Source organism: Rhinolophus sinicus, linkage group LG05 (assembly GCF_036562045.2).
Source record: "Rhinolophus sinicus isolate RSC01 linkage group LG05, ASM3656204v1, whole genome shotgun sequence".
Classification (NCBI taxonomy): Eukaryota; Metazoa; Chordata; class Mammalia; order Chiroptera; family Rhinolophidae; genus Rhinolophus; species Rhinolophus sinicus.
Window position 1 is genome coordinate 68797005 of NC_133755.1, and position 22830 is coordinate 68819834.

Sequence of the window (22830 nt, forward strand, 5' to 3'; positions counted from 1 at the left end):
AGTCATTCCATGGGTACAGTAATGGGTGGTGTCTTACCATTTTCTGGGGCTGAGCTCCCAGCCAAAGAGCCCTTTGAAGAAATGGCTCAGCCCAGTCTGTGTCAGCAGGGAGGTGTAATTTAACTCTCCTTCTTATTTGCTTTCAGGAAAAGATGAAGGGTGTTTTTTTTTTTAATTAAGTCCTCCATTTTCCATTTATAAGAATAAATAAAAGAGCATTTTTCCAAATGTCAGAAATTGATGACTAACTGCAAAAGTACAGATTTGTAAAATGAAAGCGATACTAGAGTCTGTCAGTTCTGCAGCTACTACGGGCAGTAAGGTCCCAGAAATATCAGTTTGCCATTCATCTTCCTGTTTGTGGTGCTCAAACAAGCAACTCCAGGTGACTCCAACTCCTAGAAATTGTCTTAATGTGCCCTCCCCTTACTATTATTTCACTAAACTTGTAGCACTGGTTTGGTGTGCTTGCTCTCAATAAAACTTTATTCTGCTGTGGCTTTTGTGCACATCCCTATAACACACTCCACTATTCTATTTAACATCACCTGAGGAAATAACTTGCTGTTTTTGGTCAACTAGTGTCATGGGGTGGAGGGTGGGATAAAAATCAGTGTTAGCATAGATAGGCCTAAGCTTGATTTCCTTCTGGACTCTGATTTGTAAACTTGGGTAAGTCTGTTTGTTTGCTTGTTTTTAAACACTTCTGCATCTGTAGTTCTTCACTGAGAAAGGGGGTACAAAAATATATCTATGTGGTTTTTTTGATGATGATTAACAAAACTACAAGTGTGTTGCACAGAGCTTTTCCATGTAGAGCTATACAATTTTTTAAAAAAAATATGTATCATTTGTTTTCTCATAAGGAAATGTTAAGCACGTACCTTTCATGAAAATTTCCAGTGAACAGAGAAGGGGAGACAGATTTTTGGATGGCTCATTGATTCTTTTTAAGAAGGTAACATATCCTTACATTCAATTCTGTTTGCACTTTTGAAACACTATGCTTTGCAAAATATTAACTGAAGTGTCCTGTGTCATCGCCTAGATTCCTTCTCTCATTTTATCTTGGATTTGTCCCTGCATTACTTTCAAGGTCAGAACAAGACTGTTCCTTATTTGCTTCTACTCAGGTGGAAGATTTTTTTTTTCTTGTACCCTCTGCTGACATCTCATGGATTCCCTGCTAGACCTTTGAAAAAAGAAAAATCTGCTTTGAATGTTGAACTGCTGCGTGTGTAATAGTAGGAGCCATATTTTGACACATTAAAACATTTAGAAAAGAGAAAGATTTTCTTTCCTAAATATCGAAGGGAAAATTGTTGCAGTTACTTGAGTGACAACTGCTCTAATTTCACGTTCCTTTAAGTTTCTGGTGGTAAGATGCCGGGACACTACGGTTGCACCCAGTGAGTCTAAGATGCCTTTGCAAGAAAGCTGCGCTTTCTGAGGACGCTGGCCTGGAAGATAAAGCTCTTTTAGATCCAGAAGGAGAATCGCATTTCCTTTCCTTCCCTTTCCTCACCACAATGCGTCCTGTAATTAGCGGAGCAAGTAAATCTGAGCTAAGCTAGGCAAATCACTGGTTTTCCACGAAATAATTATATTTTTGTTGCTCCCGGACATGTGCACCTCTAAGCCTGAAAACAGAGAAAGATGTTTTTCTATTTCGTGACGGGGGCAGGGAGAAGAAAAGTGGATGCGACAGTGGCAATAGGAGTGAAACTAGTACACTAGTACGAGGTGGAAAAGAAACGGATTCGGTGGGAGCGTGGGAACAGCGCGTTCTGCAGAGGGCGTTGCGGCGCGCTGAGAGAATGCCCAGGACGCGATCTGATAACTCTCGGAGGGGGAACAAAATGAGGCTTTTCTAAACTTTCTGTGCCATCCACAGAGTTCCTTAGCGGGTCGGGGGAGGCGACGCCCGGGAGAGGCAGGTAGAGCCTCCCCCTCGCCCGCCCCCCGCCCCCCCGCGGTGCGGCCCGGCATCTCCTTCAGATACTGAGCCTGCGGCGCCCCCTGCGCGCCCAGTTGACCCGGGTGTCCCCTCGCAGGAGCCTGCGCGGGAAAGGGAGTCACACGTGGGTCGCGCCGGCCCCTTCACTAGATGGACGCCCGACGCTGCCTCCGGGGCGGGGACAGCTCCGGCTACCTTGGGCCCGGCGCGGCAATTCCACCCAGAGCTCGCTGGCTCCGGGGGTGGCAGGTCTCCGCGCGTTGTGTCCGCGAGAGGGGAGCGCAGCTGCCGACCCCGCGGTCACAGAGGCCCCGTGTCGCCGGCCGGCTCCGGCAGGTGCGCGGTGCCCCGGCCGGGTGCTCGCGTGCTCCCTCCCCGCGGCCCGGGCGCCGCGCCCGCCCCGCCCCCGCCCCCGCCCGCCGGCCGCCCGGGGCAGGGCCTGCAGCCGTGGCCGGCGAGCCGGGACCGGGCATGGGCCGGCGTCCGGCGTCGGAGGGCGGCTAAGGACGGCCGAGGGTGCGCACCCGGCTGGGGCCGAGCCGGTGGGCTGCAGATACACGGCCCCGCGGCGGCAGCGGCGAGCCCCGGCTGTCGCTGCCCCGCACTGTGCGGGTCCAGCGGGCGGCGCTGCCGGGCGCGATGCGCTGAGCTCCCGGGGCTGAACGTGGGGCTCACGGGCGCGCGGGCAGCAGAGCCCATGGAGCCGGCGGGCACCGGGCGGAGCCTGCGGGCGCCCACGCCGCTGCTGCTCCTGCTGCTCCTGCAGGTGGCCGGGCCGGCGGGCACCCTAGCTGAGACCCTGCTGGACGCGCCCAGGGCCATGGGCACTAGCTCCAGCCCGCCCAGCCCCGCGAGTGTGGTGGCGCCCGGAACGACGCCGTTCGAGGAGAGCCGGTTGCCAGTGTTCACCCTGGATTACCCCCACGTGCAGATCCCCTTCGAGATCACCCTGTGGATCCTGCTGGCCTCCCTGGCCAAGATTGGTGAGCGAGCTGGGCCCGCGGGTCAGGGAGAATCGGGAGCCGACGCTCCGGAGGGTGTCCGGGTTGGAGAGTTGACCTCTGCGTCGTGACCACCTCCCTGTCGACCTGGGCGGGGGCGACAGATAGAGCAACTTCTTCTGGTCAAGAAGGACACAGGAAGGAGCAGTTTCGTGTTTTGGGATCTTAAGTGGTCATTGGTCTTGAAATAGCCCCAAGTATTAGCCCATACACACTTTGCGATTTGCTGCTTACTTCTGCCTCATTGGCCAAGTGTGACAGCCCTCTGCCTAAGCGGAGACCTGTTTACTGAGGGAGGAGGGCAGAGGGCTGAAATGTATTGCTCTCACCTACTGGGAGAGAGGTGCTGGCAAGCTCAGAGGCTAAATTTGTTAAAGGCCTGGTTGCTGGAGGGGAGAGACGTGTCTGTGATCTAGACCTGACCATGCACCTGACTAATCAGGTACATGGAAGGGGACCAGGGACACCTGAGCTCCTGCTGCTGGGACAGTAACGCTGTCTCCTCCCTCCTTTGGGCTTAGGCTGTCACTCTCCAGGAAGTGTTTACTTAGCTGACTGAGGCCAGTGAGGCAAGATGCATATTCAAAATAATTAAACCACCTTTCAAACTACCTTTAACCCCCATTTGGAAAGCAGAAGCCTCAGAATGTGTTTTCTCACCTTCATTCCCCTCCACCACATAAACCTTTGTGGTGATCATGGTGCTTTATTTTACTTTATACTTGAAATACTTGTTTACCTTAAAATGTGTCAACTACTGTTGTAATGATTCAGAAGTTATTAGGTGGAAAGAATTGATGCATTGTTGCCTCGGTTTTATCCATTTGCTCCATGAAAGGCCCTGTGCTGTCCAGTGAGGCGGGTTTCCATCAAGAGTGAAAAGACACATTGCCTGTCACCGTTGACGAACTCAATGATAAGAGCGAGAGATTGTACACACGCCAGTGATCTTAATGCAGAAAAGTGCTAAGTAGGGTGGGAAAAGATAACATGGCAGTGTAGGGAGGCAGGAAACACTTCCTCATGCAATGGAAGCATTTAAACTGCGTTTCCAAGGATGGCAAAGATATAGTCAGTTGGAGATGAGAGGAAACCGTTCCTGAGAGGCATAAACACAGACATAAGGAGGGAGGGAAGCACAAAGCAGGTAGAAGGGATGTTTTATGGGAGGGTGGAAGTTGTGGGAGGTAAGTAAGCTTGAAGCGGACCTCCAACATCAGATTACATTAATTAGATCCTGTTAGTGGTGACCAAAGGAGATACATGCTACTTAATGACTTTGCCGTCTGTAATTGCCTGGCTTTGACATGTCCTACTAGTTGAGTGCTTTAATTCCACCTGAGAAATAGAATGAGAGGAAGTGGATTTCCCCACCTGTCAAGCTAGATATACACACTTACAATAAACTCGTTGCCTGTAATAATACACTCAGGTGCCATCTCCTTCTACGGGCCTCACAACAACCCTGCCATGTAGTGAGGACAGATATTAGTACTCTCACTTGGTAGAGGTGGAAACTGAAACTCAGCGTTTATACGAGTTGCCCACAGACACACAAATTGGGGAGCCAAATGCAGGCTCTGTTCACTCTCCAAGTCCCAGCCTCCTTCACTGGAGGTGTGCTTTGTGCCCCGTTTCCACTGCTGCTTCTCTGTCACCATTTCTACTCAGTTACAACTCTTTCTTTTGTTCTTCACTCCTGATTATTTTAATTTGATTAATTACACTAATTACAGCCTCCAGTAGGCACTTAAGCTCATTATGTCTAATTTTCACAACCATCCTGGGTAGGTATGATCACCCCATTTCCTATATGAGGAAACTGAGACATGGGGAGGTTAACCTGCTGCTGGGTGAGCCAGAATCCCCCCAGGTCTGTCTCATGTGTATCCTCTTTGTGTCTATCCAGGAAGTTTGTTTTGTTGTGAAAATTCAATGAGAATAGGTATGTATAACTTTCTTAGGATAATGCTGGGCATGTTGTAAACACTAAATAGCGTCATCAGTACTGGGAGTGGTAGTGACAGTAACAGCAGTGCTGGGACCATCTCTGGCACTCCAGTTCCTTTCTCGCTGGGCTGGGCTGCCTGCTTCTGTTTTAGGCTTAGCCTTCTCCACGCGTTGTTATTCTGTGGGTTGCTTCTTATGCTTGCTCCTTTTCTATCATGATCTCTCCATCTTCTTTGAGCTTATCACATTGTGTGGTATATTATTAAAAGGCATTTATGCTTGCATGAGGTCACAGGTGTATTGAACTGCCTGTTGGCAGTTTTCTTATCCAGGTGTTCCCGGCATTTGCTGTTCTCCCCTACCCTGCCAAATGCTAACCTGCTCTGGCTACTGTTTCCTCTTTCCTACCCGCATCTGGGGTAGTCTGGGGTAGCACAGAGATGGATGCAAAGACAAATGTTCCTGGATCCCAGGACAGAAGGGTAAGAGTAGAGAGGGGTGTGAAAGGAGACTGCAGTGGGTGGGGTGAATAGTGTAGTTCTCTGAGCAGAAAGTGCGAGTTTAGAATCCCCAAAGCTGGGCCTGGGTCTCTTTTCCAGGTTCTTCCTGTAGATAGTGCATCCTTGTAGTCTGTTGCAGTCCTGTGCCTAGGGAGCCTGGAAATGCTCAGAGATCTCCCCCACCCACCTGCCCCAGGCCCCAACCTTTCTGATCGGCTTAGGGGAAGACTGTCCTGGTCCTGTGGAACACTTTCACAGCCCATTAAGCAGTCTTCTAGTCATGCAAGTTCTATTTGAACTTTTGCACTGGAAAAACTTATTTTGGGTGACTTATATGACCTAATTTGCTCATGTTTGGGGAGGATGATAAATTGAGCTGTGTGGAGGGGGAGGTGAGGCTATGAGGTAACAGGAGTATTAACTCATGCAAAATGCCATGGTTTCTATTTGGGGCACTTTTATGCCTGTACCTGGTGTACCTGAACTTACCTGCCCCAGAGAACATGGAGAAATATTGTGAGTGATTAATCAGAACAAGGTTAAATCAGGTTACCCAAAGTGGAGCCTTCTGATAACCTTTGCAGGAGGTTTAAATCACCTGACACTGACATAACATCGTATGGCAACTGTAATTGAAAAATAAAATTTTAAAAAGCATGCCTGATGGTGACTTTGGAATCGTTTTGCTTGCCCACAGGGATGGTGTTCTGTAGCCTGGAAAAATAGGTAGCCAAAGAATTCAGAAGAGAACAATTTCCTGGAGTGTTAGGATTGTCTCCTCTGATTTTCTTGCCCATGAAATGGGTCAGTGGGATTTGAACTTGGGCATTCATTCCATCTCTCTTCAAGGACAAAGCACTGGGTGCCCTGTGTTGAGTATCAAGTGCCCCTTGTTTGCCTCCAGTGGTTCCTCAGATGCCCCTTCATTTATATTGTGGTCTTGTAGAGCTGGTCTATTTGACTCTTCCGGGTGTCACCACTCAGCCTGCCCTTTTTATTTCCTTTGGGTTTAAACTTGGAGTTAGGATGCAGAATTTCCCACTTCCCTCCATCCTGTTGTCTTGAAATTAAGTAACTTGTGTTATTATTTTAAGAGGAAGACAAAGCGATTTGGTCTGTGAAGATTTCTCCTCTGGGGCCCAGGCTGTCCTGTATTTGAAATATGAAACCAGAGAGTTTCCTCGGATAATGCCTGCCTGAATTACGAAGATCTTGATCTCTGGGGAAAATCTATCCTTGCCCTTTATTTGTTTCTCTTTGTCATTTTTGGTTTTCCAGAAGCATATTCACCAGCTAGTTGGTCAGTGAATGAAGCTCGTGGTCTTCACCTATTATTTAAACCCCATCTCACTTTGAATACACTTCTAATAACCTGGTCTTCCTGAAGGCATGTGTGTGTCTCTAATAAAGCTAAAAGGAGAGTTCTGATTCCTTTGTCTCAAAGTCTCCATCTATTCCCATTGGGCTTACCATGCATTTTCTGTTTTCTGTCTGAAGGGTGACTTTCAACAGCTTTCTCATATTCTTTCTAAGGACCATTTCAGGCGACTTCTAGAATTCTATCACCATGCTCTACCACAGAAAGATTTTTGTACCTTTTAAAATAATAGCATATTGTTATAATATAATATTTTTCACCAATAATGTTACTCTGTGTATCAACTTTAACAATGACAAAAATATTTATCATTAATGGGATGCTTTATTTTTCACATATCTTGAAGCCCTAGAAGTATACAAAGAACCTTTTGTATAAACTTGTTTTTCCCTGTAGGTTGTAAAAACCCACCTGTAATAAAACCAATTGAATTTGATGGTTTGTATATGGATAGATTTTTCACCAATGATTAAATTCTAATTTTTTTGTCTTATAATTTAGACCTGGTTTATATTTAACTTCCTCCAGATTAGTTTTTAATTTTTATAAGCAATGTATATATAGATTTGCAAACATGCTTACCAGTTTATCTTCACTGTTACTTCTTGTATCTTCCTTTTTCTTCAGATTGTTTCATTTTTACTGAAATATATTCTTTATTGGCTACTTCAGGGAGGGTTTTTGAATGATAAATTGTCTTGGTTTTTGTCTGAAAATGTCTTTATTTTGATTGTTCTCTTGAATGATTATATAACAGAGTATAGCAGTTGAGTTATTAGCACTTATCAGTTAGAAGACATTATTTCATTACTTTCTGCCCTCTTTTGTTGCTAAGGAGAATTATGTTGTTACTCTCATTGGTCTTTGGGATTAAACTGACCTTCTCTGTGCTTGTATTTCAGATTTTTCATTTGGTTATCCTGCTGTTTCCTGTGGATTTGTTTAGTTTTTTCTTGCATGGAACTTCTTGTGCTTTCATGTCTCTTAATGCCATTTTATGTTTTTCATCTCTTTTCCTTTTTCTTCTATTTCTTGGTGGTTTTATCAGATCTTTTTTCCAGCCTGCCCTATTATTTTCAGTGTGTTTCTAATCTGTGGTTAACTTACTCATTGGATTTTTTCATTTAAATTATATTTTCATTTAAGTCTTTTTGGTCATTTTTCAAGTCCATCTGCCTTTTGTTCATGTTCTTTATTATTTAATTATAGTTTTTAGTCCTCCTTTCATTTTTAAATTTATTTATTTTATTTTACAGATGTTTTTTCAGATTGTTCTGTTATTTCTAGTTTTGGGGAGTTATGAGTTCTTATGTTTATCACATCTACTGACTTTCCCTTTTGTGTATTTATTTCCGAATACACATTATAGTTTTTATTGTGAGTTATCTTCAGCAGGGATTGTTTATTTGATAGGATTCTGTTTTCTTTAAGTTGTAAAAGGTTCTCACATAATGATGTTGAGTGTTCTTCTTGCTGGGACCTGGGGTTTCAGTGATTGGTTTTTAGCATTAGTTATTTAGCTTCATTTTCCTATGATTCAAGTACTATAAATATAGACTTTATCCTAATATGTGGTGGAGACCTGAAATTTTATACTTCACAGGTGAATTTTCCCTCTGCCCAAGGCCATAAAGAGTTGACATGTTTCCTTCCGTTTCTTCTCTGGCCATGGGCATCTTTTACTATTTATTTATTTAGGACAGTGTAGCTCTTTGAGGCTAAGGGATTTATGCCCGCGTCCTTCCCTTACTGGTCTGAAGTCATACTGGGCAGGTAGTAGGTATATTTGGAATTCTCCTGGTTCACAGTGGCTTGAAATCCTACCTACATCTCTTGCTTTGATTACTCTCCTTATTCCCGGCCTCCTAGACTTCCAGAAAAATTTTTGAACATGGCTAGATATTAATATTGTATGGTTGTAGTGAGCGGAGGCTCTATGTTGACATTGTTGGATGGCTCGGTGACATTTTACATGGTACTTTTTAAGAAATGCTTTCTATATAATGTTGAAAGTCCATAAGTTTGCTCTTCTCATAGAATATCACGATGGAATCCCTAATGTAAATTAAAAATAATAATGTACTTTTTTAGTTTTTTCTATCCGCAGAATATAGAGGTGTGAGTATTCTGTCTTTGTTTTATCATCTATAGTTTCACACTTGGATAGAAGGGGAATAGCTCAGCAGTTGAAGAAGTGTGGACTTAAATTTTGGAAAAGATATCCCCTGCTTAGAAGTAGGAAGACCTTGGTGCAATTCCAGTTCTGCCATTAACTTTGTCTTATGACCTTGGAAAGTCTTCACCTACTTGATTCTTTCGTTTAATTAGTAAAAGTAGGAATCTATATTTGCTCCATCTGTTTACTATTTACATAGGGATAATATGAGATACTTTGTAGGGAAGGAAATCAGTTACAACAAAGATTTTACTCTTATAGCAAAAGCAACTTAAGCCAAGGCAGATGTGTTTGTTTTATTAAAGTGATGTGTAGACATGGGCGTGTTGTCATTCTAAATAAGACGTGCACAATTAAGTGTAGGTTACTCTCTCCAATTACATCTTTTAAATGCGGTGAATCATAATGGATGTACTTCCTGCAACAATCCTGTTCATTGTTCCTCACTGTCCAAGGCCTTTCTAATCTGGATTTGAAAAATTCATCCCTTATATGAAGATGTGTGTGTGTATTGCTCTCTCCCTCTTCAGTAATTCCAGAGGAGGGTGTGGGAACTCCTCTAAAAATTCTTCATATGACTGTGACAGAATTATATTTTAAATGTGAATTTTATGACTTCGTGTTGGCATACAAAGGCTCACATATGAAAGACAAAAATGAAAAATCAAATTCACAATTACATTTAGAAATTTAAACTGAAAACGAACCAGATTACACATGCCCGCCCTGCATGTGAAAGCACTCTAAAATAAAATTGGGAGGTTTTCTTATCCATAGAAAGTCCTTATGGAGTCACAGGGCGGTGAAACAATTCCGTTGCCATATTTCTTGACTGCGCCACTGGCAACCCTGCCACTCTGTGTTCCTAAGCTTATTTCCTAGCGATCCCCAGTCTGGGAAACCTGAGCAGTGTAATGGAACCTAGTGAAGCCTCTTATGGTGGCAGTGGAGGGCGGAGATGGGTGAGACAGGATAATCCCTCTACCATGGTTTCTTTAATAAAATAATAGCTCACCATGATGGGGCGTTCACCCATGCCAGGTATTTGGGCCAAATGCTTTATGCCCATTATCTTATGTAATCCTCACAATAACTCTGGATAGTAGGCACCATTATTATCCCCAGTTTGAAGAAATAGATGAGGAAACAGGGCTAGAGAGCTCAGGGAACTTGCCCAAGGCATTGCAGCCCGTATGTGGTAGAGGTGGGGTCCTTGGCTGGTGTACGCCATCGCTGCATTGTGTCCTGCCATCCTACCTCTCGTGGAGAAGAGTATTACGTGTTAGACCTGTGTCGATGGTCTTCAGAGCACCTTGATGTATCTTACATCACTTGCTCTTAACCTGGAGCGTGAAGTCTTGCTGCACTTGAGCCTCATGCTGACCCTTATTTACTCATTTTGACTGTCTCAGATTGTCATCGTAAAATCAGGCAATAATAATAACACCCGGCCTACTTCACAGGACCACTGTGTAGACCCACTGAAATAATATGTGAAAGCAGTTGTAACTCCGTAGTTAAGGTGAGTCTGACCTCACAACAACTCTATAAACTGGGTAGTACAGAAAGTGCCAACAAAAAGGCAGGGTGGCATAACTCATAAGAGTATCAGAGCTAGAACTTGAGTCTAGAATTTCTGAACATTGGTCTAGCCTTTTCCATCATCCCCAACTTAGGGACTGTAGCATTTTAATGCTTTTGAAGTATATATTTATCATGTTAAGGATTCATAGGTTAAAGGTTCAACCCATATGACTTGGGCTACTCTATAAATTTTAATAGGCCACAGTCCAACCTGAACAGATTTACAGAAGAAAAGATGTCACATCTGTCTCATTATTGCACGTACATACACATTTTTTGAATTGCACGTGTACACATGTGCATAGAGACACATATGCACACAGAAACGACATTCATTTGGCCATAAGTTTCATGAGGGAAGGCAACTTATTTGACTCACTGTCTAGAACAGTGCTTGGCACATATTAGGTACTCAACAAATAATTACTGAGGAAATGAATAACTAAATATTTAGAGACATAGAGATATTTTTTGTTACATCTCAATTTAATCATGGTAATTAGGTAACCATACATCATGGTTTGTCCACGATGTCCACGGTTTACATTTGTTATCCTAGCACATATATTCATAGCCTGTCCTTTCATTCTCAAATATACTGTTTTTAGGATAATTTATTTGGTCACTGTACGTACAATGCATGTGTGCTTTTATCTCACTTACATCAGTAACTTAAGCTCTGTTCAAAAGCTCAGCTCTGCCACTTTACTACCTGTGGACTTTGGGTGAGTTTTAATACACCTCTCTAACCTCAATTATTTCATCTGTATAATAGGATGATAATAGTAACTTTCTCATTAGGTTGTTGTGAGGATAGAATTAATGCACTTCATAAATGTGCTGTCTTACAGACTTCAGAAATTTGGTTAGCCCTTGGTTGAGAACCGATGTCTTGCTTCCCTCTCCAAAGCATAATAGCATTATATTGTGAAAGTCTATTTTGTCCAGTTTTTCCATAGCAAGTTGATCTCGATGTTCCTCTCTCCTGCTGTTGGTGTTACGCATATCTTTCTCTCTAAATCATACATATTTTGGTTTCCAGTGTTGCATAAAGTTAAACATTCATCTTACTGGTTTTGTAAGTTAGTTTGTGATGGAAAAAGAAAGACAGTGCACACACCCTTTGTTTTATCCGAAGTTTCTATGTTGGAAATTGAAAGGTGTACAGCCAGGCGTAATAGGTGAAGGGCAGAAGGAGACGGTGAGTGTGCAAGGTTCACGGTCAAGTGAGACTGTCTCTGCAGAAGCAGCTCTCTTCTTGACCCTCCTCCTGACACCCCCAGAGCTGCTGGGTCTGCTCAATGTCATCAGGGTCCCCAGACATATCAACTCACCCACAGGTTGAGGGAATGCACTTTTTAGTAGATTTCCAAGTCCCTTTGTATTTTTGTACAAACAAGGTTTCTGTAGGAATCTAGATAGGAAAGAGTTTTAAAGCCAAGTGCTGCTGAAAGTAATTTTTGCTATAACAACTGTAAATCAGCCCTCTTTATCCCCAGAATTCTAAAGCAGAACCACGCATTGGCTGAATGTACGTTTTCTCTAACAAAACACTAGGATGATGAAGAGAAATGATGAGACATTGCAGCCCCTCCTTTCCCATCTGATTGAAATTTCTGATACTCTGGAGGACAAACTTAGCATTAGTTTGTCTTCTCAGAAGAGTGGCATCGTTCTTCGTGCATTCTCCTGTGAGCTGTCTGGAAGGATGTGAAGATGGTGCCTCCAGCTCGAGGACTCCCATTTTTAAGGGAAGTAGAAAATATATATGCCTGCGTGCAAAAGTTCTCACCCCAGTCTCTGTTTGTGCTGCTGCCCAGGCTTACTTTCTTCAGTACTTTTATCACTACCTGACATGTGATTATTTATTTATTGGTGCACTGTGTACTCACTGCCCCTCCCTGATCCAGTAGAGGCTGGGGGTGGGGTGGGGCTTGTGTCTTTTGTTTTTGTATACCTCTGTGGAGCTGTGAATGCACAGAGTTAAAACTCATGATGTCTACATTTCCAGTAACACTGTGTTTATATTTTCAGTGGTTTCACACCTCGAATTTATTTTGAGTCTCACAAGTCTTTACTTAAAAATTTTTTTTTTAACATTCATTCATGTGCTCACATTCCAAGCTCTGCTCATGAGTGCTAATGGTTTTGCAAAAGGGATGTGGTGGATACGAGAGCTCATTTATGTATTTAATGACTGTAGTCCCTCTACAGTGATTTGTTTTCTTGGTCTTTTTCTTTTCATTTGATCTTGATGTTTCAATTTTATGTTTTGAGGCCACTGAAACAAGGGGAGCTGCTCCTGATCCCTCAATCTCTGAACAAATGCCTGTAATTGGGAGGGCTGTTGTCCTCCCTTTTTCCACTAAACATATCAGTAGGCTTGATTATTATTTTAATGAAACATAATAATTATGATGAAAGTGGAACCATAGAATTCTTAAGATGCACACACCCTGATAATCATTGAAACCCCTTTGGCCTCGGTGACGGTGGACCCATAGGAAGTCGTGTGGACCTGTAAAGACCACCGAGTTGGTAATCAGACGCTGGAGAGGAGGCAAAGTGAGCAAAAATGTTACGGTTCTAGGCAGTTTAGAAAATAGTGTAATTTACTAAATGGGGTTGTTTCTTAGTTTAGCCTGAGCCACCAGTGTGCAAGTAGTTCCCCTCCATGTAAATAACTAGTGACTGCAGTTGAGTGTTAGCAACCACTTAATTGAAAAATGAAATTAGGTAGCAATTACTGGCAATTGTGGGTTTCTTGTTTTTTTACTATACTTTGATCTATTTATTTTAAGCAAGTGGTAAATTTGTTTAGAAGGCAGGCTCTTAAAGGAATAAAAACCAAACAGAAAATAAAATTTCAACACAAGGTGGTGGGTTGGGTGGGGTAGCCTCCCTGAGTAACCTTGTCCAACTTAATGATGGCAGTGGGCAAACAACAAAACTGAAATTGGCAGAATTCATTTACTCCCACCTGGGTTGAAAGAATGGCAAGTCCTAGGAATTAACTTGTAGCCTGGGGCAATAAAATAAAAATTGCTTTCAACTGTTGGTCTGTGTGGAACGCTCTGAAGGTAGGTTGCAGTCTCCCAGTGTCCTTATTCACCCCGGGTGCTGCTCCCGTCCCCGTCCTCCTGCAGCTTGGTTATACAAGGGTTACTCAGAAATAGTCACCAGAACTGAACTACTCCAGGGATCCTCTCATTCCCCCTAAATGGTGCCAACACACTGGCAAGTTTCTACCCTCAGAACAGTTTCTTCAAATCTAATCTTTTCTTGGTCAAACCCCTTCATCAAATGGTGTTACTAAATGGAAAAAGAAGAAAAACAAAGACAGCCGAGAGCCACACGAGGATAAAACTTAGTAAAGTTGAAGATATTTTTAATGACATGAGGGCTGGGGTGTCTACTTCATCGCTGTAAAGTCTACACCTGCAGTCCTGACAGATTCAGAACAAGCTCTGTGACGATTTTAGGCTGCCCTGCATGTCACATGAAACATGACTCGAAGACTTTCTAAATAAGAATACTCAGCATGTCCTCGGCTGCTCTCGGCGTTTTTGCAGCATGGGTCTTATTTCCCACCTGGCTATAGTAGAAATTCCCCTGGCGTGTGGATTACTTTACGCAGCATGGTGAGGCACGCATTTCACACCCAGACATATTATATGCAGAAGTATTTTGAACACTGTCTAGTGTCACTATTATTTCCTGGGGCAGAGTTATTGCCTTGGTGGGCGGGGAGAGTGCAACTAAGCCAGTTATAATTCCGGGCCATCTGATGGTATGTGTATTCTATCTTGGTTGTACCGTGCCCATGGAGCATTTTGCAAAATTCATGTGACACAAACCTCAGATTTTCCTTCTGTTGGCTGCCATCGACCCTGAGAGTGCTGATAGCAAGAACTGAACATTATTAGAATCCATCCCCTTGGCCTGTCCCACCTGTAGCTTCAAAAAGGAGAATGTGACCCATTAACAAGGTAATCTAAGATGGTCTTTTCTAGCAGGAGTAGCCAAGAGGGCAAAGGACATAACTGGTTTTGATCTTTTGAAAGCAGGTTAGTGGCAAACACTCTATGTAAAATTCAAAACCACGAATAACTAAATAAAAAGGGAGAAATATAATTTACAGAGAAGTACAATGTTGGAATGTTCGAAGGCACAAGACTGAGAGCTGTGTCAGTGGGGTTGTTTCCTGTACAGTGTTCCATGAGCTCGCTGCTGTGACAGCCTCATCAACAGCCACGGCTGGCCTGCCCGGAACCCAGGTAGGCAGCAGAAGCCTGGAGAGACCCAGCCTGTTTGCTCGCCCTCCAGGTCCCTGGGAGCCGAGCGGGTCAGTGCTGGGAGCATCTTCCCAGACTACCCAATTCCTGCGCAGAGCGTAGGTCCTCCCAGACACCTCCATGTGTGGGATCAAAGACTTCTCTCATTCCATGGGAGAGCTTTGCTGTTTATTCAATTTGTGACTTTCCTTGAAATCCGGAGCAACATAGTCTTTTCTGTGTGTGTGTGTCACATCAAACTTCTGAGAGCAGTGTCTGCCTTTGGCTTCAGTAGATGTGTCCTTTTGTATGATAGGAAATTCAGTTAGCATTGGGTGCAATGTCATTCATGAAGCGCCACGAAGCAGAGAGTTTATGGATGATGAGTCTGGGTGAGTGTGTGTGTGTGTGTGTTGGTGTGTGTGTGTGCGTGTGTGTGTACGTGTGCATGTGTGTGTACGTGTGTAATGCGCACCACCACACATACTCATACAAACACAGCTTTTAAGTCTGTTGTGAGTAAGTACAAGGCTGATGGTTAAATACTAAAAGTGAAATTTCTAGTCATTCTTCAGGCCCAACTTCTTGTGGAGAGAAAAATGTAATCCTGAGAATTGATCTTACCTTGCTGATGGCCCAGGAATGGAAGTGAACTTCACCGGCTCCATGTGCTGCCTGGGACCTGTCAGAGAAGTTGCCCCGTTGACAGAATCCAGCCTGGGGCCCAAGAGGGTCACGGAGGTACCCCTCGTGCCTGAGGAGCTGAGCCCTCACTCACTTGCTTCCAGCCTCATACCTGGTTATGTTTAGGGGAGCTGAGTGTATTGTTTGGGATACTTATACAGTCAGAGTCAGTTACAATTTGTTTTATAGTCAAGTTAATAATAATCAATGGGAATGCCATTCTCAGAATGTGATCATGTTCCCAAAAGGGAAATAAATAAGTAAAAATGGTGACGTTAACCATTTGTTAATGGTTAATTATCAAAACAATTAACCATTGATAAAAATGGGAGACCATTATGGAATACCTAAGGGAAAGGTGTTCATGTTTTACATCTTGAATAAAGAGTGGGCATGGGGAATAGTGCTGGGCTAGAGGTCAGGAGGCCGGCATGTTCTCTCATGCTGCCTCTGATACTGTTAAGTCACACAGCAACTTGGTTGTCTATGAATGTGACTCACAGAAACTCAGAGATACATTTTATTTGCTAAATTACTGGTTTATTATAAAAGGCTATAACTCACGAACAGCCAGATGGAAGAGATGCAGAGGGCAGGGTATGGTGAAAGGGCTCAGAGCTTCCATGCCTTGCCAAGACACTCTCCCCAAATCTCCATGTGTTCACCAACATGGGAACCCTCCAAACCCAAGTCCTTTGGGTTTCTTCAGAGGCTTCTGTATGTAGGTGTGGTTGATTAAATCATAGGCCATCAGTAATCATTTCAGCCTTCTGCGCTCTTCTCCCCTACCTAGAGGTCAAGGGATTGGGACTGAAAGTTCCAGCCTTCTAATCGCATGGCTGGTTCTCTGGCAACCAGCTCCATCCTTAGGTGACACCTAGGGGCATTCTAAAAGTTGTCTCATTAGCATAACAAAGGACGCCTTTCTCACTCTTATCACAAGGTTTTTGGGGATTCTGTACCATGAAAGTGTCAAAGATCTGTGGGGAGGGAGATAATTTCCCTCCCCACCTCCCCCCTCCTTTCCTTCTTACAGCTGGGCTGGTAATAAAATTGAAACAAGATTAGATTAGCAGAAAAAAAACCCAATTTAACATATGTGCACAGGGTAATCACAATATGATGCTCAGATCATCAAATGAAGCTCAAAGAAATGAGCAAACCAGGCATCTTGTTATACTTTTTAGACAAAGAAACAATAAATTTGTGAGAGATTGACAGGATGAAGAAAAGTACTGCTTATTAGAAAGGGATCTAAGCAAGGTTGGAGCTTGGGTACTAACTTAGTAAAGGCCTTACAAGGTTTGTTTATAAGACTTTTGGACTCCAGATTCTTTTAACTCTTGTGATAAGGTTGTCTGTCAGCCCTCAGGAGTAGGGAGGGCACCTGTCACGTGGGAGATTTATCTCCTGCCTTTATGTGGACAGAATGGTCAGCGTTTTCTTCTTGCATGGACAGTTTCTTAAGTAACTTTAATTCAAAACAATCCATATGCCATCATGGGATATCTTGGGGTGGTTTCCCCTGGGCCCTGACAGACCAAATGTTTATTTCTTATTATAAATCATAGTACTCATAAAGGATATTGGTCTGTTGCTTTATTTATTTGTACAATCATTGTCTGATTTTGATATCAGGGTAATACTAGCTTCATAAAATCAATTGGAAAATATTCTATGCTTGTCTGTTTTTGGGAAAAGATTGTGTAGAATTGGTATTGTTTTGTAGAATTCACTAGCGAAACCATTTGCGCCTAGAGATTTCTTTTTTGGGGGGGTTTGAAATTACAAATTCTTTTTTTTTTTTGCTAGTTACAGGGATATTCAGATTATCTCCTTCATTTTGGGTGAGTTGTGGCCATTTGCGTTTCTTGAGGAATTGGTCCATTTCATCTAAGATGTCGGATATGTGTGTTGAGTTGTTTATAGTATTCCCTTATCCTTTTGATGTTGGTGGAGTCTGTAGTGATGCCCTACTTAATTCCCAAATTATTGATAATTTGTGTCTTCTTTTTGGCAGTCTTACTAGAGGTTTGTCAATTTTATCAATATTTGCAAAGATCCAGCTTTGTAATTTCATCGATTCTTTTTCTATTTTTCTGTTTACAATTTCACTGATTTCTGTTCTTTATAATTTCCTTCCTTTGGAATTATTTTACTCTTCTTTATTTAAATTTTTGAAGTGAAAGGCTAGATTACTGATTTGAGACTTTTCACCTTTCTAATGAACGCATTTAGTGCTATACATTTCTCTCTCAGCATCACTTTAGCTGTGTCTCACATTTTAATATATTGCATTTTCATTTTTATTCAGCTCAATGTACTTTCAGATTTCCTTTTTGCCTGTAGATTTTTTTGTAATGTCATTATTGAGATATAATTTACATAATACTTTTGTTGTTGTTGTTGAAGATTTTATTGGGGAAGAGGAACAGGACTTTATTGGGGAACAGTGTGTATTTCCAGGACTTCTTCCAAATCAAGTTGTTGTCCTTTCAATCTTAGATGTGGAGGGCGCAGCTCAGCTCCAGATCCAGTTGCTGTTTTCTTGTTGCAGGGGACACAGCCCACCATCCCTTGTGGGAGTTGAACCGGCAACCGTGTGCTTGAGAGGAAGCACTCAAACCAACTGAGCCATCCGGGAGCTCAGCGGCAGCTCAGCTCAAGGTGCCGTGTTCAATCTTAGTTGCAGGGGGCGCAGCCCACCATCCCTTGTGGGAGTAGAGGAATCGAACTGTCAACCTTGTCGATGAGAGCCCACTGGCCCATGTGGGAATCAAATGGGCAGCCTTCGGAGTTAGGAGCACGGAACCAACCACCAGAGCCACCGGGCTGGCCTCTACATAATACATTTGACGCTTGAACATTGTGGGGGTTAAGAGAACCAAACCCCACATAGTAAAATATCCACATATTACTTTTGACTCCCCAACAATTTAACTCCTAATAGCCTAGTGTTTACCAGAAACCCTATTGATAACATAAACAGTTGTTTAACACATATTTTGTGTTACGTATATTATATACTGTATTCTTACAATAAACTAAGCTAAAGAAAAGATAATGTTATTATAAAAAATTATAAGGAAGAGAAAACACATTCCCAGTGTTTATTGAAAAACATCTGCATGTAAGTAGACCCATGTAGTTCAAATCCATGTTGTTCAAGGGTCAACTGTTTATTTTTCATCCATTGAAAGTACACAGTGTGGTGGTCTTTATCATGTTCACAGTTGTGCAACCATTTTTACAATTAAATTTAGATTTTCATCACCCCCAAAAGAAATCCCATATACTTTAGCTTTGACTATATGCGATTTCCCCATCCTACCCTAGCCCTAGGAAGTCCCTAATCTACTTTCTCTCTTTGTACGTTTGCCTACTCTGGACGTTTCATATAAATGGAATCACACAACATGTGGTTTTGTGCCTGGCTTCTTTCACTTGGCGCAATAGTCTCAAGGTTGTAGCATGAATCAGTATGTCATTCCTTCTTATGGCCAAAAAGTGTTCCATTGTTTGGTTTTGCCACATTTTATCCATTCATCGGTTGATGGGCATTCGGGTTGGTTTTACTTTTTAGCTATTATGAATAATGCTGCTGTGAATATTCCTGTACAGGTGTTTGTCTGGACAAGTTTTCATTTCTTTTGGGTATACACCAAGGAATGAAATTTTTAAGCCAAATGATAAGTCTATGTTCAACTTTTTGAGGAACTGTCAGGCTATTTTCCATTGTGGCTGTATAATTTACATTTTCACCAGCAGTGTATAAGTGTTCCTATTTCTCCACATCCTCATGAACGTTTGTTATGATCTGTCTTTAATTATAGCTATCCCCGTGGGTGTGAAGACCCATAGATTATTTAGAAGTGTATTGTTGAGTCTCCAGATTTAGTATTTTCCTGTTTTCTATACATTATTGATTTCTACCTGGACTAATGATTAGAGAATATACTCTGTATGATTTGTTAAGTTTATTGAGGTTTGTTTTTATGGCTCAGGCTACGTTCTATCTTGGTATATGTTCTGTATTCTTGAAAAGAATGTGTATTCAGCTGTTGTTGTTTGGAGTCTTCTAGACTTAGATCCTGTTGGTTGATGTTCTAATTACTCTATCAATTATTGACAGAGGGTATTGAAGTCTTTACCTGTATTGTATATTTGTCTGTTTCTCCTTTTAATTCTGTCAGTTTTTGTTTAATATGTTTTATAGTTCTGTTGTTTGGTGCATACACATTTAGGCTTGCCACGTCTTGGTGGATTGACCCTTTTATCATTATGTAATGTCCCTCCCTGTCTGGTAATTTTCTTTGCTCTGAAGCTTACTTTATTAGAAATTAATATAGCCACTCCTGCTTTCTTTGGATTATTGTTTTAATGATATAACTTTTTTTATTCTTTTATTTTCAACTTGCCTACATCATTGCATTTGAAGTGAGATTTTTGTAGACAACGTATAGTTGGGTCATAGTTTTTAATCCATTCTACTAACAGCTACCTTTTAATTGATCCATTTAGAGCATTTACATTTTATGTAACTATTGATATGTTTGGGTTTAAGTCTGTCACTTTACTTTATTCTGGTTTTCCTTTCTTTGTTTTCTTTTCCTGCCTTCCTGTGGATTATTTAAACATTTTTAGAATTCTCGTTTCATTTATCTATAGTGTTTTTGAGGTGTCTCTTTGTATGGCTCTTTCAGTGGTTCCTCTAGGTATTATATTATGGATACATAATGAATAGCAGTTTATTGGTGCAGTCATTTACCAGTTTGAATGATGTGTAGAAACCTTACCTCCCTTTATGTCTGTTTTTTCTCCTCCATTTATAACAGAGTGGTCTTAAACATTTTCTCTATATACATTGAGAACCACATCACACAATGTTATAATTTTGGCTTCAGTGGTCAAACTTAATTTAGAAAACTCAAGCAGACAAGGAAAATGTATAGAATTTGCCTATATTTTTACTTTCTGTTTTTCTTTCTTATTTTCCGATGTTCTAAGATTTCGTTCTTTTCTATTTTGAGAACTTCTCTTAACTATTTTTTTAGGGCAGGTCTGCTGGCAAAAAATTTTCTTAGCTTTCCTTCAACTGAGAATGCCTTGATTTCCCCTTCATTCTTGAAGGATGTTTTCACTGGATATAGAATTCTGGATTGGCAGGTGTTTTTTGTTTGTTTGTTTGTTTTGTACATGAATAATGTTGTGCCACTTCCTTATAGCCCCCATGGCTTCTGAAGAAAAATCTACTGTCATTCTATTTTTTCTCCTATAGGTAAGATACGGTGTCCTTTCTCTTTGTCTGCTATCAAGATGTGTGTGTGTGTGTGTGTGTGTGTGTGTGTGTGTGTGTATTTAGAAGTTTGAGTATGGTATGTCTTGATGTGGATTTCGTTGGGTTAATCCTGTTTGAGGCTCACTCATCTTGATTCTATAGGTTTATATCTTTTGACAAATTTGGGAAGGTTTTCACAGTTATTTCTGTGAGTACTTTCCCAACCTCACCCTCTTTCTTTTCTTTTTCTGAGACTCTAATGACATGAATGTTAGATATTTTGCTATAGTTCCACAGGTCCCTTAGGCTCTGTTATAAGTCTATTTTATTTCTGTTTAGATTGGGTAATTTCTATCATTCTATCTTCCAGTTTACTAATTCTTTCCTGTCTACTCCATTCTGGTGTTGGGCCTACACAATTGAATTTTTTGTTTCAATTATTTTTCAGTGCTAAAATTTCCATAGAGTTTTTCTTTATATCTTATATTTTCTTGCTGAGGTTTTATATTTCTTTGCTCCTATTTTCTATTTTTTATTTGCTTCAAGTATGTAAGTAATAGCTTGTGAAACATTTTGATCATGACTGTATTAAAATTTTTGTCAGATAAATCTAACACATTTGTCATTGTGATAGTGTTATCTATTGTCTTTTTCCATAATGAGTTCCTAGCATGATGAATGATTTTCTTTTAGAACATGGACATTTTGGGCATTATGTTATGAGACTCTGGGTCTTTTTATATGTTCTGTTTTAGATGACTTCTTATGACACCACTCTGGCAGTAGTGGGGGAGGGAGGTGCCATATTAATATTGCCAGTTGGGGGTAGATTTCATTGACCACCCGAGGAGGATGCTACTCATTATTTTTGGGGGATGGGAGTTCTGGTCTCCACTGACACCTCCTTGTCTCAGAGCGGGTAGGAGTGCCTCTTTGCTGCTTCCTTGGTGGACTACACTGACACCACAGGGGAGTGGTGGCTTTCTTACCACTGGGGGGAAGTGAAAGTCCTGACTCTTCACTAGGCCTCTGACCCACGACAGTGTGGAGGGTATAGGTGCCTCGTGATTGCAGGGTGGTAGAAGTGCAGGTGCCATGGCACCATGGGGGAGAGAAGGTGCTCTTTACTGCCCAGCAGTGAAGAAAGTCCCACCTCCCTACTTTTTCTTTTCTGACACCACCCCAATAGGAGGTGGAGGTTTTCCTTCTGGTCTAATGAGGGTAGAATCTAGACTCCCCAACTCAGACTTTGCTGGGGCCACAGTTTCTTCTGTGGTGTTCGGCTGGAGTAGCACCGTTATTATTTTAAAATTTTCTGTCTTGCTAGGCTGCCTCTTTCCTGGTCCTTTGTATAGATAGAGCAGGCTTCTGTTGGGGCTTTTGTTGTCTGCATCCATTGTCATTTCCAGGTTGCTGGCTCCTTCAGCTCCAAGTTTGGGGAATTAGAGGCAAAAGGAAAACCCAGAAAACGCACTACTATGTTGTTTTGCAGATCTCACCCTCCCTTGCTGGTCTTCCTTCTTCCTTCTTCCTTCTTTTCTTTCAGAGACTCCTTATGTTTGTTTTATACATAATTTCTAGGCTTTTAAAGGTTTTCTTTACTTAGTAGGAGAAATAGAGAAAATACATGCTCCATCTACCCAGAAGCAGAAGTTGGTTCTTTTTCTAATCTTTATTTTCTTATCTTTTTTTGCACAAACTTTAAAAAGGTGTATTCAAGCTTACCTACCTTTTATCTTAATATCCTTTACTTTTTGGTCACTGATTATATCACTTCTTTGTAACTGAGATGATTACAGCGTAGGATTTCCTTCTGTTTTTATCAACTCTTTTTTTATTTTTAAATGCTAAAAACTCTTTGACCTATGTAGAATTTTCCACTGCTGTAGAATTAAAAAAGTAAGTGAGTGTGTGTGTGTGTGTGTGTTATTTTTCTTTATCTACCTCAGCCAATTCCACTGATTAAATTACTCTTCTCTCTCTCCTCTTTTTCTCCCATTTTTGTGCAGCTTCTTTACATGATATTCTTGTACCACTGTATGCCATTG

At 41.8% G+C, this 22830-nt stretch overlaps 1 protein-coding gene across 1 annotated transcript in view; it reads left to right on the forward strand.

Moving 5' to 3' along the window:
• The first annotated feature begins 2401 nt into the window (after positions 1-2401).
• The window catches only part of SLC9A2 (solute carrier family 9 member A2), a 79337-nt gene continuing 58908 nt past the window's right edge, over positions 2402-22830 (forward strand). Inside the window, exon 1 of the mRNA XM_019753913.2 lies at positions 2402-2940. Coding sequence (XP_019609472.1) covers positions 2655-2940 — 286 coding nt within the window. The 5' untranslated portion in view covers positions 2402-2654. The remainder of the gene's footprint in view (positions 2941-22830) is intronic.